The sequence below is a fragment of the Lissotriton vulgaris genome, unplaced genomic scaffold, assembly GCF_964263255.1.
Source record: "Lissotriton vulgaris unplaced genomic scaffold, aLisVul1.2 SCAFFOLD_228, whole genome shotgun sequence".
NCBI lineage: Eukaryota > Metazoa > Chordata > Amphibia > Caudata > Salamandridae > Lissotriton > Lissotriton vulgaris.
In genome coordinates, this window is record NW_028252959.1 from 1,686,160 (window position 1) to 1,703,883 (window position 17,724).

Sequence of the window (17,724 nt, forward strand, 5' to 3'; positions counted from 1 at the left end):
ATGATCTGAGAGAAGGATAGAACCTATTTCTGAGTTAGTCATGAATTGGAAAGTGTGGTTAGAGAAGTAAATATAGGGAGTGTGATGCATGTACAGGAGAAAAAATAGGAGAATTCTAGCGTGTCCGGATGGGAAATTCTCCAGGAATCTATAAGGCCTCTAGAGGAAATAGCTTTATAAAAGGATTTTTGCATTGTATTGGGGACATATCTGGTTTGTGATTTCCAATCTAAAAAGGGGTCCATGAGTTGATTACAATCACCACCCACAATTAAATCATCAGTCGCATGTGATGAGAGAAGCGTGGAGAAATCATTCCAAAAAGTTCAGTCTACACCATTAGGGTCATAAACATTGCAGAGAGAAAGTTTTGTATTATTAACAGTAACATCTAAAAACAACCATCTACCATTAGTATCATGAAACTCAGTTTGTAACTGGATAGACAACGATTTATGAAATTGAATGATAACACCATTTTTGTTATTCACTGCTGGAGAGCAGAAGGCTTCACCCACCCACTGTTTACGTAGTGAAGACAAATGTTTTAAAGTAAGGTGAGTTTCTTGCAACATTGCAACTTGACATTTCAGTCTCGCTAAGTGGATAAAACACTTTTTTTTTAACAGGATTGCGAATACCTTTTACGTTCCAAGAGATGATGCAAAGACCATTCATCTTTGAAAATTACAGAAAAGTAGGCATAAAGATAGAGAGCAAACTTTGAGGTGTAGGAGAGTAGTAAAGAGGATAAAAAAGGTTGGGAAGATAGAGATGAAAATGAAGAGTAAGCGAGGAAGAAATTGCGCCATGTGACTACCACAGATAGAGAAACAAGAACAAGTTGGAAGAACAATAAAGAGTCAGAAGCTGGGTTAAAGAAAGAGAGAGGTGCAGAATGAGGTAAATAGTGAGGAGATTGCCTGTAAGAAAGGGAAAAATACGGTGAGAGAAAAGGCATCAGAGGAAAGGAAAAGAGAAAAGGAGGAAAGAAAGAAAAGGTAAAATAGAGGAATGAAGAAAAAGAAAAGGAGCAGAGTTCCCCAAAGGATGATTTCAAAATGAGGATGACAAAAAGCCAAATTACTTTAGTCATAGAGGACAAATGACCGAGAAACATTAATGTGGGAGGGGGCAGCAAAGAACAAGACAGCCGCACGAGTAAGAAACAGGAAAACAAATAGGTCACCTATACGATAATTATAATAAAAAAATGAAGTAAAGAGGAGTCTGAAGATTAAAGGTAACCATATAAGACAATTATTATTATTATGGAGGGAACTTACCAAACATTTGGGAATGAACAGTAGCAGGATGGGTTGCACATTACAGACATCGGGGTAACACAATTGAAAAGTTTGTACAGCAAAACTGCAAAGGGGAGACCTGTGAAACAAGGAAGAGGAAAAACAAAGAGATTGTTACAGCAACGGACAGAATATGGAGCTGAAATTTGACAATACAAAACAGTAAACAATTAACAGAACAACTAGGGTTTGCTCAGCTCCATAAGTTCTCCCTTGTGAGTGTGGATGAACTTTCGGAGGTCGGCAGGATCTTCAAAACTGAAAGTTCTTTCTTTATAAGTTACTTTAAAAAAACAGGGATGGATTAGGCCATAGCATGCATTCATTGATCTCAGTGCTGGTCGGAGGTCCAGGAATTCTTTCCATCGAGCAGCAGTTGGTTTAGAGACATCTTGAGTAAAGAAAACTTTATGACCAGACCAGAGCATCTGTTTATGTGGTTTAGCTGAATTGAGAATCGTCATAAGGTCTTAATATAGGAGGAAGTAAGCAAAGATGCCTCTAGGTTTGGAAGTAGAAGATGTGTTCTTTGGTCCAAGACGATGGGCTCTTTGAATATTCACGTCCATGTGTTTTGGGAGACCCACAATTTGAAGGACTTGAGTCTTCAAGAATTGGATGATGTCCGACCCTTCAGAACCTTCCGGAATACCATAAATATGCAGGTCATTGTGCCTATTGCGGTTTTCCAAATCTTCTGCTGATCAACTTCTTTAGTAAGGCTGGCAACCTTGGCTACAACATCCTGAGTATCACTTACTTTTTGTTCTATATCAGTAAGTCTCATATCAAGACTGGACCATTTATCGTCCAACCTCTGAAGAGTAGCGGCCGGATCAGTCATGAAAGGACGAATGAGGCGCAGTTTCTCCATGATATCATCTAGTGTGATAGGAAGCGGTGATTTAGAAGGAGAGGGAGGGTCCTTCTTGATGCGTTTGCCAGAAGATGCAGCTGGCTCTTTACGGATTCCAGAAGAGGTGCCGTGAGATTTGAGAGTGTGATGAATCCATATTGAAGATATTATCCCAAGAAAGTTGTAGCAAAGAACAAAATAAGGGCAGAATAATTGCTGATGGTACCAAAGATTGTTGGCAAAGAGAGAGTTAATACAAAGCAGTGCCCAGTTTGACCATAAGATGACAAAAAATAAGGAAATCCGCTCAGGGCAAAGGCAGGAGGCAGTGGAATAAACAGCTCAGGGTGAGCGAATTGAAATCACAATAAGAACTCAATAGAGCGGGCTGCTAGACCATATTAACTGCACCAACAACAAATGTTATCTTGAAGAATATGCTAGCATCCTTTATGACATTGCGCGGTTGGAATTTGGACACTTGCTGAGAAACGTGTATCTGAGGTAACTAGTAAAAGTCACAGCAAAGGTAAATTGAGAGATTCACCAGCTCAGCATGACAAGCTCATTGAGAAAAACAACAGGTCTCTTCAATTTTGGTGGAAAACGGTACCTATGAGGGCAAAGTGCGAGACAGTATTGCAGCGGGACAAAAGGGAAAAAAAACGCTGCGTGAAGAGAAAACAAAATGACGGCCACTTGTCTGAGAAACAACATTAGGTCTTAAAAATGCTCAATAGACCGCATTTTGATGCGAAAACTTCCCCATAGCTGCCCGGACACTTCGATGGCAAAATCCACTGTTTCTGTGTGGGAACGCTGCCATGAAGTCCGCCCTTCGATCGTGAGCGCTGCTCGTCCAAGCGGAGCTCTTCAGGTTTCGGCCATCTTGAATCGCTTCGCGCTCCCTAAGGGGTTTTCTTGACTTTTTTGGACAAAACTCGTGCTCAGCCGCAGTGTAGGTGTAAGGGTCTTTCTGTGCGGTCTTCCCACAGGAGGGGCAGTTAACAAAAAGCGAAGTCATTCCTTTGGGAAAACATTAACAAAAAAAAGTTTAAGAAATAATACAAAACTGTTTGTAAATGCATATTCTATGAAATACATCAAGTCTAAGCTTAATAGTACAAAACTAAAGGCATTTTTAATACAAGAAGAGGTAGAGATCAGGGATGCTGTCCCAGAACCCACAAATTAGTTTTTTAATTCTAGGTCACGATGGGATACGTGAGCTTCAAGCTACCTTAAAAATACAGTATGATATTTATGCACTGAAAAGCTGCTATTAATCTGGCTCAATGTTACTATTTTTTTTTAACTTTCTTTCCTGACAGAGGGTACAGGAAATATAGTCCCAGCCACCAAGTTTTACTCTAGTGCCTTTATTAATGTTAAATAACTTCTTTTTCCATGAAATTCTGTTATTATAGCTTGCACTTAGGTACTGAGGTTCTGCGTAGTTCATTTTCTAACAGTTGTTTCTAATTCTGTACTTTTTCTGGCTCTGTATTTTTTCAATTGGAAATTAGGCTTATCTGACAACACCCTTATGGAGCAGATACATCGCTACTGGTGATATCTCCTGTATGGCCCTGTAGCCCTGTCACTATAGGAACTCTGGCACTCAATTAGGCAAGTTGATTAATTTATTTTTGAACCTGTTTAAACATAATATATTATTTTTTAACAGTTTTGAAGTAATTGTGGATTCGTGGGAATATCCCACACACAGCCTAATATCTATGACCATAATAAAGATACCCATGGTAGAGAAGCAAAATTACAGGTAAGTAACTATATATTTTTAAAGATACCTTGTAAGTTAGTGGAGTGGAGTACTTTCCAGCGCACTGAAAAGTTGTCCGTCATACATTTGTTAATTATTTCTTGGAGTTGATTAAATATTGCATTTGTTCAGTGTGTCTTCAAAATGACTAATTTGAACTGTATTCTGGTTCACTGGCTTCTGTTAGACTTGCACGGTTTATGCATTAATAACGTTTTAAATCACTGTGCTTACTGTTCCTTCTAACTGCATCAATTTATTTTCCTTTTATTAGTGTTTGTGATTTTCAGACATCTTTATTTTCTAATAATATCCATCTTGTGCTCTGTCTTGCTTTTCTTGCAGATGACAGTGATGGTGATGCTGCCAGTCATTGTGATGAAGGTGACAGCGTATTTTGTCACCTAGAAGAACTGAGATATAACCTGGAGCAGGAAATAGGCTTCGATAAATTTATTGAGGTTTACAATAAAATAAAGGTCTGTGGTAAAACTTGGTCTAGTTCTATGTCTTAAAGAGCCGTTTGTTCTTACACTATGGTGTTCTAACTCATATTTAATAAGGTATTAATGGTTATTGTTCTATTATACTTTGTTGGCGAACAGTATTTCTATGAATATGATCATCATATCAAAAAGGACAGTGGTCCCTAATAACAATGATAGCAATGTTTGTAGCCAAATGGTATAAATAATCAATGGACAAAGAAAAAAATTCAATAAAAACAGTGACGCATTGGGTGCTAGTGCCAAACGTGCTATGTGCTCTTATATGTCATACACAAAAGTTATGAACTTTGATCAACATGTGTAACAAGAAAGCAAGAATAGCGCTGTCCTTTAATATAACAAACAAAATGTTAACATTTGTTTTATTGAGGTTTTTCATTTTGTCGCTTGATGAAATATACTATTTGATTACAAGCATTGCTGTTATTGTTATTATGGACCACTCTCTCTTTTTTAAATTACTTTACTCCGGGTACCTAGAGATTTCTGTTTTTTTCTCATTCATTTGATACGATTAATACATTCCCTTCAAGTTGTGATGATGGCTCACATACACAATGTTTACGTTGTTTTTCCCCAAATAATTAACAATATCATCCTACCTTGCCAATCAGAGATCCTTCATATAGGAGGAGTTAAGAGTGTTTGAGAAAGGGATTTACTACAGAGGCAAACTCCCTGTGTGGAACCCAATCAGAAAGACTCAGACCAGGGGTATCCAGCAAGTGCTCAAGATTATTTGAAGTGAACAAGTGTGTAAGAATACAATTCCATAACGCCTGTAGCCATTAAGAATTGGTTCCCAAACTAATTGTGCAGATGTTTTGTGTGGTGCTTTACAAATATTGTTTAAATCCAGAATTTTATGTGTAGGAATTTACTGAACTTCTCTTTTTTCTAGGCGATACATGAGGATGAAGATGAGAGCATTGACATTTGTTCTTCAATAGTGGAGAACATTTTGGGGAGTGAACATCAGCATTTGTATCCTAAAATTCTTCACTTGGTTATGGCCGATGGAGCTTATCAAGAAGGTAGCAATTCTGTGTTTTAGTAGCATTTGTACTTTAGTTAATCTGAATCATCCACTTGAAGTATTTGTGTCATTTTTATGCATTCAATTGGAATACTCTGAAAACTATTTTTCAAAAATTCTCGGCTGGAAATTATAAATAAAGATATTGCAATAAAAGTTGGGCCGGGGGGAGGGGGGGATGTGGCGCTGTCGTTTACAGAGCCGCACAAGGTCTGACTGTGTTATCAGGGGCCTAAACACATCTCCAGATTGTTCAGCAAAGGCTCCCTTATGCAACAGTACCCATTTAGGGAGTGGCAGGTCTCACTGTGGAAGTGACACTTAAAGAGATTTGTCCTGTGTTTCACAGGCAGTAGGTTGCAGCCTCCATAGAAGCCATTCTGCAAAACATTTGTACAATGACTCCTCCCTCTTGCAACCTTCAGGCCCGCAGCGTTCTTCTGACAGTTTTGTCTTAGGAGTGGAATTACTCTGTTTGGCGCTTTCCCATTTTTCACTCTGCACCGTACAATCCCTCTGCTCTTTTGTCCACGGAGGAGTCAGATGCCTCTTCTGCAAGTCCCCACCTAATGTGCTAATGTATAATGAAAGTACAGACCTGTTTTGAAGAATGACCCTGTCTGCTCCACTACCACAAAGTCTGCTGTTTACCAGAATTTGAGCCATTTTCTGATCTGATTGACAATGCAGGGCACATACCTCAAATGGTCTTCAATGATGAGGATGGTGATGAGGAGGTGGAAAGTTTACTCCCCATCATTACATTGGAGCTGCCCTCTACTTAGATTTACAAAACTTCAATGACCTTGATAATTCACCTAGATCGGGTCTGAACTCCTCACACGGTCCTGATATGGCGCAATGGTAACTCACAGAGTTGCAGAGGTCTTTAGCTTATGGAATCCCAGGCCTTCTTTTACCATTACACGAGGCGTTAGTGGACCCCACAAAGGCAGAACAAAGAAAAGAACAGCCTCAGCAATTTCCCTCTTCACTTGGCATCGCACTAAAATCTCTTTAATTCACCCATTGACAAAATAAAGCATGCAGTGTGGGACTGAATCTTCCATTTTGTGCTCACTGGTGTTCAGTTACCTAGGGTCAATGAGTCCTGCAAATTGTCCAGATTGGCTACATCTTATTGTGAGGAAGTTTCTCCTAACCCAGGCACATGGCGGTGGTCAATGCGGACCTCACTTAGATTTCCTTAAGCCATCAGGCAAGCTTAGGTACAGCTACTTACAATTCAGAGCGGGAAAAATATGCAAGCAGTGTCCCATAGTTAGTTTTCTACTAAACTTAATTAAAGAACCTGATTGATCTAACTATAACATTAATACAATAACACCTGTCAAAGACACAGGTTTTATAAATGAGGTGGGTTCCATTTCCCCCAAATCTGAATTATTATTTTAGAAAGCTTTTATTAGTAGCAAATCGTAAACAAAACATATGTAGCGGCTTTCACCAAGGCTTTGCTGGCCATATTCTCTCGTTTCCCTGCACACTATGGTGCACCTGCGGGCCACAAGGCACCTGCGGGACTTTCGACTTTGCCTCTATTAATAGCTTCTGCCCTGTTGCTGGTCAACCTTACTAATGCTGCTAAAACAGCCCCGCTTTGCCGCTGAAGGCCTCAATGTTTGTTTTGGCACTGGTGTTCACAGCACCTGTTCCCCCTCAATTATTGCAGTTACCTAGAGAAAGGGCATATTGGACTTGGTGGAACACACGGGTAAGGCAGCCATGTTCTTGCAGCAGGCAATTTGGAGGCTTCACATAAAGGTTTTTGTCATGCAAAGATTGTCAGTAGAGTGGAAGACTCCCTTCGTTTTATTAAGACACTGATGTACTAAGGGTGTACGTGATTATTCCTTGCAGCCCCTTTTGAGACCTTTCTTTTGAGTTCATCATAGGCAAAGCGTCTGAGATCTTTGGTTTACCTTTGCCAGTTGCAGAGGTTAAGGCATACATATTTACAGAAATCATCCGGTCCGGTTCCCTCATAAATAGAGCCCCTATGCCTTTTAAATTTCTTTAAGTTTACTTCATTTCGATTTTTGTTAACAGTTACACTTGCAAAGATCAGACAAATCTCATTCTTGAGATATAGATATATATATATATATATATATATATATATATATATATATATATATATATATGTCCTTCTCACTTCGCTCGATACCGCTCTCACAGCATCAACAGTCAAATCCAGGCCGTCAGGTAAAACGAAAAAGGCAGACCCAAGGAAATTTCCGGTGCAGTGATTTAATCCAGTTTAAAGTTTAAAGTTACAACCCAGCAAGCCCGCATGACGCGTTTCGCCTCCAGCCGGAGGCTTGATCACATATATGTATGTATGTATGTATATATATCATTAGCAACACAGTTTGTATGTAGATGCGTACACATTTACACTTTCTCTGACACTAGGAGTTCAGTTCCCAGTTCCAAATAGTGTGTAGATCATGGCCTCTAACATATCAATACCAGACATCGAACATTAGCATGCAGAGTGTGGTGGTGTTGTGTTAATATATGGTGGGGCATACTTGGCAAGAGTGTGCTATATATTTCAGAAAGAGTGTTATATGTCACCAAGTCTCTCAGCCACTCGTCTGTCCTACGCTATGTTTCCCCAATAGCAGGGTCAGACCAACATATTTCCTATACATTTTGTGGGCATCTTTCGCATATCTCAGGAGTGCAGTCAGTTGCAATATCTCCAGCCCAGCTGTAGTACCATCCTTTCTCCTATATTCCTAAATATCTGATTCCAGTATTCCGCAATAGAGGGACCTTCACACATGAGATGTAAGAAACCCATATTGGAAGTTGCATATTTATTGCATGTCCTCTATCAGTCCAAACTGAACCATGTCTGCCGAGGTATAGTATGCCCTGTGCTATAATTTATAATGAGCAAGTTTATGCCTGCCATTCTACGATGCTGCCTTAGTGTTTTGACAGCAATCCTTTCATTGAGCATCTGTTATATCTGATGCCTAGGTCTCTTTTCTCTATCTTGAAAAGATCCCAATTTAGAGATCTATAGTCTCCAATCTGGTCAGCCAATGCTCCATGTCTGATGGTTCAGATTTCAGCAAGAAAACAATGTCAGAGCGTAGGGGTCTGGTACAGACCTCTCACGGTTGCAGTCCTTGCAAGGGTTAAACCCTATTGTTTTTGGAGGGGACTTGTCCCCTACACACTGTGTAAGTTTGAAGAAAAGTAAGCTGTCAGACTGACTTGATTTGATGGAGCTCCGGATCTGCATCGGAAGGTGCGGAAAGAAAGGAACTGTTGTCAGAGGTGAATCTTGGTTTCATTAAAGACAACAGAGGATATCATTATGAATTAACCTTTATTGCTGCCCCTTCATGCTGCCCGTTAAGGAACAAACAATCATCACAAAGTAAAATATTCCATTCTGGAATCAAGATACAGCAGATATTGCAATCTTCCTCCTTTATTAGCTGCTCCCTCATACAGATAAGTGCTACTTTATTCTCCTGAATATTTGCTTAATGTTTTTTTTTTTTTTTGAAAACCTTTATTGACATTTCAACCAAATACAAGTATGGGCCTACAACCCCCGGGGCTGGCCGCTAAGCAGTTAGATTAACAGAGAGCAATTTTAGTCACATGCAGCACCTCGGGGAGCAGAATCACCGTGCTAGCGTACTCTTGGTCACCGTACAGCACAATTAGAAAAACAGGATATAAAAGGTTTTTATAATATAAGATGGAAGGATCAGGTGCCAAACAATTTCCCAGCAGCAAAAAATGGCAGGCTGAATAGTAAACGTGTCAACAGTAATCGGTCAAAGCAATGGCGCTGAAACAGGCAGTTCAGGATTTGAAGAAATATTACGGTCAATTCGCGCCTGCCAGTCACCTGCCCTAAGACCCTAGAACACCACGAAAATTGAGGCACAGATGAAAAAGCAGTGATGGATACCAAAGAAACCCACTGCACTGACCCAGAAAAGGAAAAAGACAAAGACAGATAAGAGACGAGAAAAAAGGCCATAGAAACAAAATAAAAATGAAAAATCCCCTCCCCCAACCCCCCACCCTGCACCCCTGCAGATGACTACGGCCCCCCCCAACAGTGTGCCTGTCGCCCAAGAACCGAACCCGAAATATAGAAGAGACAGAGAATAAGGAGAAAGAAAAGAAACCCCACCTAACGGGGAAGTGGAGGGGGCCGATAGTCTATGCGCTCCTGGTCTCTCCCCCCCGCCTTAACAAAGGGGGCCCCCCTAAGCCAGCACAAATAAAGTTGTCCACCATACAAAAATACCCCGGGGGGAACCACAAACCCCCCGCCCCGGAATCCGTCTGGTGATGAAGCAGTCCCGTTACCAATAGATCCATCATAAACAATGCAACCCACAATCTCAGCCTTGGCCCCGTCTATCAAAGTTGCAGAGTCCTCGGATAAGTAAAGCCCCATCCCCGGAAAGTCAAAAGTCACACAAAAGCAGCCGGGGCTTGGGCCAGCAAATGGGAGAGAAATAGCAGATCCCAACGCACACGGCTTGCACAAACTATGTCCCTCCCCGTCTCCGAAGCCAAGCATCGTTACATCCGCCATGTTGGGAGACCGATTGGGGAGGGAGTGCGACTCATTCCGATACAGATTAAAATGTGGGCCAACAGTGTCCAGGATGGGGGAAGCAGTGAAATGTTCCGATAACTGTGGGACCAATGTTTCCGAGAACGTAAGAGAATCACCAATCTCAGCACACACGATGAGTTCCATTTCTTCGGGGGCAGGCACAGCTTCCAGCACCGGGTCCAAACGTGCCACTGGGGCGCCCAACAGGAGACAAGTCGGCTGCCGGGTCTCAAAAATCGGGTCAGGGCTTGCTCCCGGTCCTATGATACCGTCTGCTGCCGACAGCCAATAATTGACCTCGGCCCTCACCGTCGCGTGAAGCGCCGCAAGTTCCGCCATTACCATCCGCAAGGAAGGGCCACATTGAGTCCGTTCCGCCAAGGTCCACACGTCCGCAGCCATAACGATGCCCACGGAAAGGCGCCCCCTCCGGGGCAGGATACGCCGGAGCAGAAATAAGCTGTGAGGGACGCGTAAACAGCCCGCAGCAACGCGCGGCGGGACCCCCACCCCGGGGCACCAGCGGTGCTAGTGCCGGGCCTCCGGGCCGGGGCCCCCCGCGACGCAGCACCGCGCGCCACCCGTCACCTCAGCTCAGATACAGCACCAGGCAGCAGATGGTTGCAACGTAATCCAGGGAAATTTGCAAAAGTTCCAAGGACCGGGCCAAACCACCCTTCTCAGTCCGTTGTTCACTTTGGACCCGGGTAGATCAGCAATTGAGACCCCGGCTTCCAGTCTGGGTAAGGCCTCAAAACACTTTCGATGTTACTTCACCCCAGAACATCAGAAAAAGTCCGTGGTCACACCATCGGAGTGCCGACTAGTTCACCCACACGAATCCGGGGCAGGAGATCAAGATATTCGACAGGATAAGCGAGCGTAGGACGGAGGTCAGCGGAGCCGGGAGACTATGCGGCCATCTTGGTTGGTGTTGTAGCTCCTCCTCTGCTTAATGTTTTTAAATGCTCTTATATATGGGTTATTGGTGCTATGCATGTTGTTTAAATACAGAGATTGATGAAGGTATTCCAATATATGGAGTTTCCCTTAATTTGTTTCCTGTTAGTGGTGCCATTATATGAGATTGTGGCGATTTTGTTAGCCACTCGTACAAGTTACAGGTCCTCACACCAGATTTGCCTTAGCTAGAGGTAGGTGAAGATATGTTCAAGAAGTGTTTTGAGGAGGATATGAATACATCTATTTAGGAGGTAGTTGAGGCTGCTATATCTAAGAGGAAAAGGAGTTCTCCAGAGGAGGAGTATTTCTCGATCTCTGATGAGGATAGACCCACTATCACCAAAAAGGGCAGGAATGCCATATGTAAAACAAGACATCTGGACAGGCCTAAGTACAATGGGTAAAGGACAAAGGGGATGAATCCCTGTCCTCAAAGTGTGGTAGCTTGAGCGCTACAAGAAACCGAGGTAGCCACAGTGCTACAAAAGACATTGGTATCCATTGCGGCACTAGACAACCAGCCCCTGACTCCTACTCCAAGGAGGCAATTATACTTTCAAAAGTTCTCAGTTTACACCCACAAAGTATTATTTCCATCATACAATATGGTTTCCTTTGGTTGTCCACAGTGGGCTGAGATCAATACCTCACTAAGAACCCCATAAGCATTAAGTAATCCTTTTGCAAAATCATCAAATTCAAGAACTTTGTTTCCATCTCTTCCTAGGAAGTAAGAAAATTCCCTTTGTTCACTGTCTGTTCGTTCCCAGACGCTCTCTCTGGGTTTGCAATTATATTGATACATTTCTGTCAAAAGTGTTGCTGATTCAATAGAGAATCAATTGTTTGAAAGCCTATGAAAGAAACTTCATGAAAAGTTCTCAGTGTTCAAAAATATTACTTTAGCTACATTCTGCTTTTTGAACGAGGAAAAGAAAGCATTTGAGGCCTTCATGAAAACTTGGCGAATCACTATCATGTTCTGATTAATGTAAAACATTCATTAATGTGAATAATTCATTTTCCTAGTTAATTTATTCATTAATCTTCTCTTAAAGGTTGCTAGGCACTACTAGGAAAATATTTTGCACATTTATATTTTCAAAACAGATTAATATACATGTTTGTTTTGATATGCACGTTTGTACCTCACAATACTAAATAACACTATGAATCTTCATGTGGACAGCATTTTTCTACTCAGCATTTTTATTGTTTTCAAGTGTTTCATTACGTAAGCATTCTTTTAATTTGTCATTAGGTCTCGCACATTGGCGACGCAGTCGCCAGTGATACCTATTGTTACCGTCTTGCCTGCCAAGTGATACAGCCAGGGGCACGCGCCGATTGGGGTCTGTGTACGCGCCCGTGAACACGCGCATGGGCACATCTCCCTTCCGTCATCGCAAGCTCCACTTTCGTTTTTGTAATGCGCACGCGCACTCCAAGCGCAGCACGCTCTGTCTTGTTGTTACCCAAGTTCACCTCTGTTGTCTGTCTTTTGTACTGCTCTCAAGGCTGCTGCAGTGAGGTTATACCTTCACCCTTCTTTCCCTCACCCGTAGCTGTTAAAACACTCTGCCCCAGGCCCACATCAACCACATCGTTTTAGTAATCGCTGATGTTGCTCCAGACTTACCTCAAAGACCCTCTTCTCTATTTGGGCATCCTGCCCCGTGGTTACCGACTCTTGTTCCCCCAACACGTTATTTCTCCCTCCCCATTATTATTAACGCCTCCCAGCCTACTGCTACCTCCTTCGCCTCACTGAGCGCCCCCAGTCCTTATGTCCTCGGATCTCCCTCATACTGTTGCCACCTGACAATCAGGCCGTTGGATAAGTCCCGCCGGCTCTGCCCCTTTACCTCTCCTCGTCTGGTTGAAGTGCTGTCCCTACTCACTTCCTCTGATGCACACGGCTTCTTCCTAGCACCTCCACCTCCTGTTGTTACCTCGCGTCTTTTCTGCCCCTCCTCAACATCTTGTCGTTGTACCCTCACTCCCTGTTGTTGCCCGTCCCAACCTTCCTGTCTTCGCTTTCAGACCTTGGTCGCTTACCTCCCCCGCAGGCTGAGCTCCGGCTTTCCGGTTCAGAGAGCTGCTCCTCGGCCCCGAGTCCCGGTGAGTCGCGGCCCCTTTAAGGCTGGGCCACCGCGGCCCGTAACAAACGACGGGATTTTGACTGTCAACATTCGGGCCGCGGGGGCGTGCTCTGGACTGGGGCGGCGGCGCGGACGCAGGCGTGCGCACGAATGGTAGAACAACATGCAGCGCGCACGTACTGAGGCGACCACGCATGCACCAATATGTGCTTGCCCCTCTCGTTGAATGTTTTGTTCACTTCGCATGCGGAGAGAATAGCGTTAACCTCAGCGTCCGTGTTGAAGTCAGGCACAACGTCATTGCTTTCCTTTCAAAATATTTTATGATTCAAAGGTACAGCGGTTCTTGAGACCCCCCCTCCCCCCTCCAAAGACTGGACAGAGACAAACCAATACCATTTGCCCAGAGCTCATCATAGTTGTCGGTTCACATAAGTGTACACTCGTCCTTTATATAATTGACCAGCTGTTCTACTGGCCATGGTCAACCTGTTCAGCGTGGAAGTGTTTGCTATTAGTCATGAAAACAAAAGAAAGACGCACCCAATCGCAGCAGGAGAGTGGGAAATAAAGGGCTGGAGAGAGAGAAAAAAGCAAGTGAAATGGAAAACAGACTGCCGGCTGTATGACAACGCTGCCTAAGGGAAAAGACAGAAGACATTAGGGGTCAAATGGAATGGTTGTCTTAGAAATCAGTGTGGGAAGAAAACGTACACGATAGACTTCTGATTAAACGATTCTGTTTTGATTTAGTGTGAACATACCCTTTATGCAGGAGAAGACGTGATTATGCCACAAGATGTTTTGCCTTTGTTTGAATAGTAGCTCAATTAATACGAACGTGATGAAACTACATTGATCGTTATAAAAATGCAACAATCATTCCCTTTGGTGTCTAAACAAGCATTAAAAATGCAATAGGTCTGGTATTTGATTAAGTTAAAACCATTTGCTTTGCTATACAATACCATTATCAAAGCAAATGGTTTTAACTTAATCAAAGGCAAGACCTATTGCATTGTCAATGCTTGTTTTTAGAAGTCATCAGCAGCATATTTTCTAGGTTAACTACATTTGGATTCTTAATCACATGATCTGAAAGAGACACGTTAGTGATAGATTCCTTACCTTAGAATATCCCCAGGCGTCAGACTGGATCCGGAAATTTTTGCGTAGCAATACCCCTGCGCGTCGGTAGGCGTTGTCCGCGGCTCCGCATCGGTCATCGGCGTAGTTAGCGCCGGAATGACGTCGCCGGAGTACTTAGACGCCGCCCTCGCGCGCTGACGTCAGTTCTTCTTTTTTCCCGCCAGCTAGCGCAGATCCGGAGAAGCTCTACCCCTTAGTCACTTTTTGACTAAACTTTTTTGATCTGTTTTTCTCGAGTCGTTCGACTCCTACGGTGCCGGTAGGGATGCCCGAGTTCAAACCCTGCTCCAAGTGCAGCCGACTGATGTCGGTTACCGACCCCCATCACCGGTGACTTCAGTGTCTAGGCCTCGACCACGACGACCGAACCTGCTCCGACTGCCGGGCCCTGACGTCTAAGGCTAGGCGGGAGCGGTTCCGCAAGCGGCTTGAGCTCCGGCAGTCGGCCCCGCGCCGTTCAAGGTCCCGGTCCCATAAGAGGTCGAGGGACCGGTCGCGTGGTCGGAGAACTCGTAGTTCCGAGAGTCGGCATCGGTCTTTGGGATCAAGGTCCTCAGGTAAGAGGCATGAGAGGTCGGAAAGGCGTCATCATTTTTCCGACCCACCCCGACGCTCGCGCGACACGGCCAGGGGTTCAGTTGACACCACCCACGCGGCTCCGACGGAGTCGCGGGCGTCGCAGCCTGCCCCATACCTTCCGGTCCCTGGGCACGATGCAACGTCAGAGGAGATCGAGCGGTACCTCATGGCCATGAGGTCTCTCCCTCCTCCGCCGGGCTCTGTGGCGCCTTCGGGCCCAGCGGTCCCGGCTGGTGGGCCTAGCGGGTCGGGTGCTTCGGCTCCGACGCCGTCGAGTGCTTCAGGCCCCGGCGCTGCCGGCAACTTCGGTCTTGGCGCCGCAGGCCCTCACTGGATCCGGATCCGGGTCTTCGCCGGTCGACCTCACGACCTCCCAGACGCCGGCCCCTAGGGTGTCGCCCCCGGCGACGCCTACGGGCGACGCCATCCATGATCCTGCCCTTGATTCGGTTCCGGCGCCGGAGCGGCGCCGCTGGGCGCCGCTCTCGACGTCGTATGGAGACTTTTACTTCCACGAACCGGCCCCATCCTTTGAACCTGAATTTCAGGTGATGGGTGACGAGGGAGATTGGGAGGGGTCTGTGGACCCTCTGGCACAGGAGTGCCAGTCTCAACTGGACTGGACATGTGAGCTTGGGGATGCCAGTGTACTGGACACTTCGCCAGACACTGGTTTTGTCTCCCCTCCAACCGTGGCTACGGAGGAGGGGGCTGCCTACAGTGTAGTGTTGACGCGGGCGGCCAAGGCATTGGGCCTAGAGCTCCCCGTCGCGGCCGTGAGGACTAACCTCCTCACTGAGGTCCTTAAACGGCAGGCAAGCTCGGCTGAGCCTCTGCTGCCGTTTAATGAGGCCTTGTGTGACGTTCTTTTGGGCACTTGGTCCAAGCCCGCTACAGGTCAGCCTGTAGATAGGAACGTGGTTAGACGCTACCGCCCGGCTCAGGGCGACCCTTGCTTCTTGTCCACCCACCCCACCCCGAGAGCCTGGTTATCTATGGCTCTACTTCCCATACCGCATTCCCAACGGCTCCGCCCGATCGGGAATCTTAGAGGTACGAGCAATTCGGTAAGAAGGTGTTCTCGTCCCTGAGTTTGGGACTGTGGTCAGTCAATACCGCATGCCTCGTGGGCCGCTACACCCACACTTTGTGGGACACTGTCGCGGGCGTCCTGCCACAATGTCCGGAGGAGGCCCGGACTAAACTCGTCCAACCCCTTGCGGAGGGTCGAGATGCGGCACGCTATTCCATCTGGTGTGGGCTGTATACCACGGACTCACTAGGCAGAGTGATGGCAACGACGGTGGCGGTTCGACGCCACGCCTGGTTGAGGACCGCCAACTTTTCGGCTGATGTCCAGGCCACCCTTCTAGACATGCCGTTTGATGTCCATCGCCTCTTTGGCGACAAGGCAGGCCATGCGCTTGAGCGTTTTAAGGACTCCAGGGCTATTGCCAAGTCCTTGGGCCTCCCCGCCCCACGCCAGCAAACGGGTGCCTTTCGCTCCTTTCGTGGTCAAGGAAGGGGCGCTCCCACACGTGCTGCCAGCCACGCACCGCAGACTAATATACAGCGCGGTGACGGCCGTGGAAACCGCCGTGGTGGCGGTCGGGGACAACGGCGAGGCCAGTCCACACCTTCCCCTGCAGCATCCGCCTCAAAACCCTCCTAGTCCGTGCTTTCAGGCCCATGTGACGCCAGTGAGGGGCAGGGTTCGCCATCACCACTTCCACTGGTGCACTGTCACGTCGGACATGTGGGTGCTGCAAATCGTCCGAAGGGGCTACTCCCTCCCCTTCGAGGCGACCCCTCCAGCCATGCCACTACAATACCACGGTGTGTCGGGGGATCACTTGCAACTTCTGCAAGAGGAAGTTACGGCCCTCTTGGCCAAGGGGGCCATCGAGCGCGTTCCTGGGCCGGAAGTAGGGTGTGGTTGTTACTCCCACTACTTTCTGGTCCCAAGAAGGACAAGGGGGGCCTGCGCCCTATCTTGTACCTACGGAACGTCAACGGCTTCCTCCAGAAGGAGAAGTTCAAAATGCTGACATTGGCTCAGGTCTTAGCTGCCCTGGACCCAGAAGACTGGATGGTAGCGTTGGACTTGCAGGACGCTTATTTCCACATCCCCGTCCTGCTGGCCCACCGGCGCTACCTGCGGTTCACGGTAGGCCACAAGCACTTTCAGTTTACCGTGCTCCCCTTCGGCCTTACCAGCGCCCCACGGGTGTTCACGAAAGTGATGGCGGAGGTTGCAGCTCATCTACGCAGGTTAGGGGTTTCAGTCTCCCCTACCTCGACGACTGGTTGTTGAAGGCGGGCTCGCCCCAGACAGTCGTCAGCCACCTCCAGACAACGGCGGACCTCCTGCACCAGCTGGGGTTTTCCATCAACTTGCCGAAGTCACACCTGTGCCCCTCTCAGAAGCTCCTCTTCATCGGAGCGGTCCTCGACTCGGCGCAGATTCGGGTTTATCCTCCCGAACAGCGGGTCCGGGATATTCAGGCTCTGATTCCAATCTTTCAGCCTTTATCCCGGGTCTCGGTCAGGTTGACGCTGCGGCTTCTGGGGCTGATGGCCTCCTGCATCCTTCTGGTGCATCCTGCCAGGTGGCGGATGCGGGCTCTGCAGTGGGACCTGAAGTTTCAGTGGACCCAGCATCAGGGCAATTTGTCCGACCATGTCATGATCTCGGAGTGCACTGCAAGACAGCTGCAGTGGTGGCTCACGGACCGCATTTGAGTCAGCAGCAGATCCCTCTCCCTTCCCCAACCGGAGCACGTAGTTGTGACAGACGCGTCCCTCCAGGGCTG

The 17,724-nt window shown here is 46.2% G+C and overlaps 1 protein-coding gene across 2 annotated transcripts in view; it reads left to right on the forward strand.

Annotated features, from left to right (window-relative positions):
• Positions 1 to 17,724, forward strand: part of LOC147661202 (serine/threonine-protein kinase Nek1-like) — a 1,124,062-nt gene that overhangs the window by 1,058,548 nt on the left and 47,790 nt on the right. For both annotated transcript variants that reach the window (XM_086951243.1, XM_086951242.1), the window contains 2 exons: positions 4,292 to 4,425; positions 5,357 to 5,489. In XM_086951243.1, the coding sequence (XP_086807369.1) occupies positions 4,292 to 4,425; positions 5,357 to 5,489 (267 nt within the window). The remainder of the gene's footprint in view (positions 1 to 4,291; positions 4,426 to 5,356; positions 5,490 to 17,724) is intronic.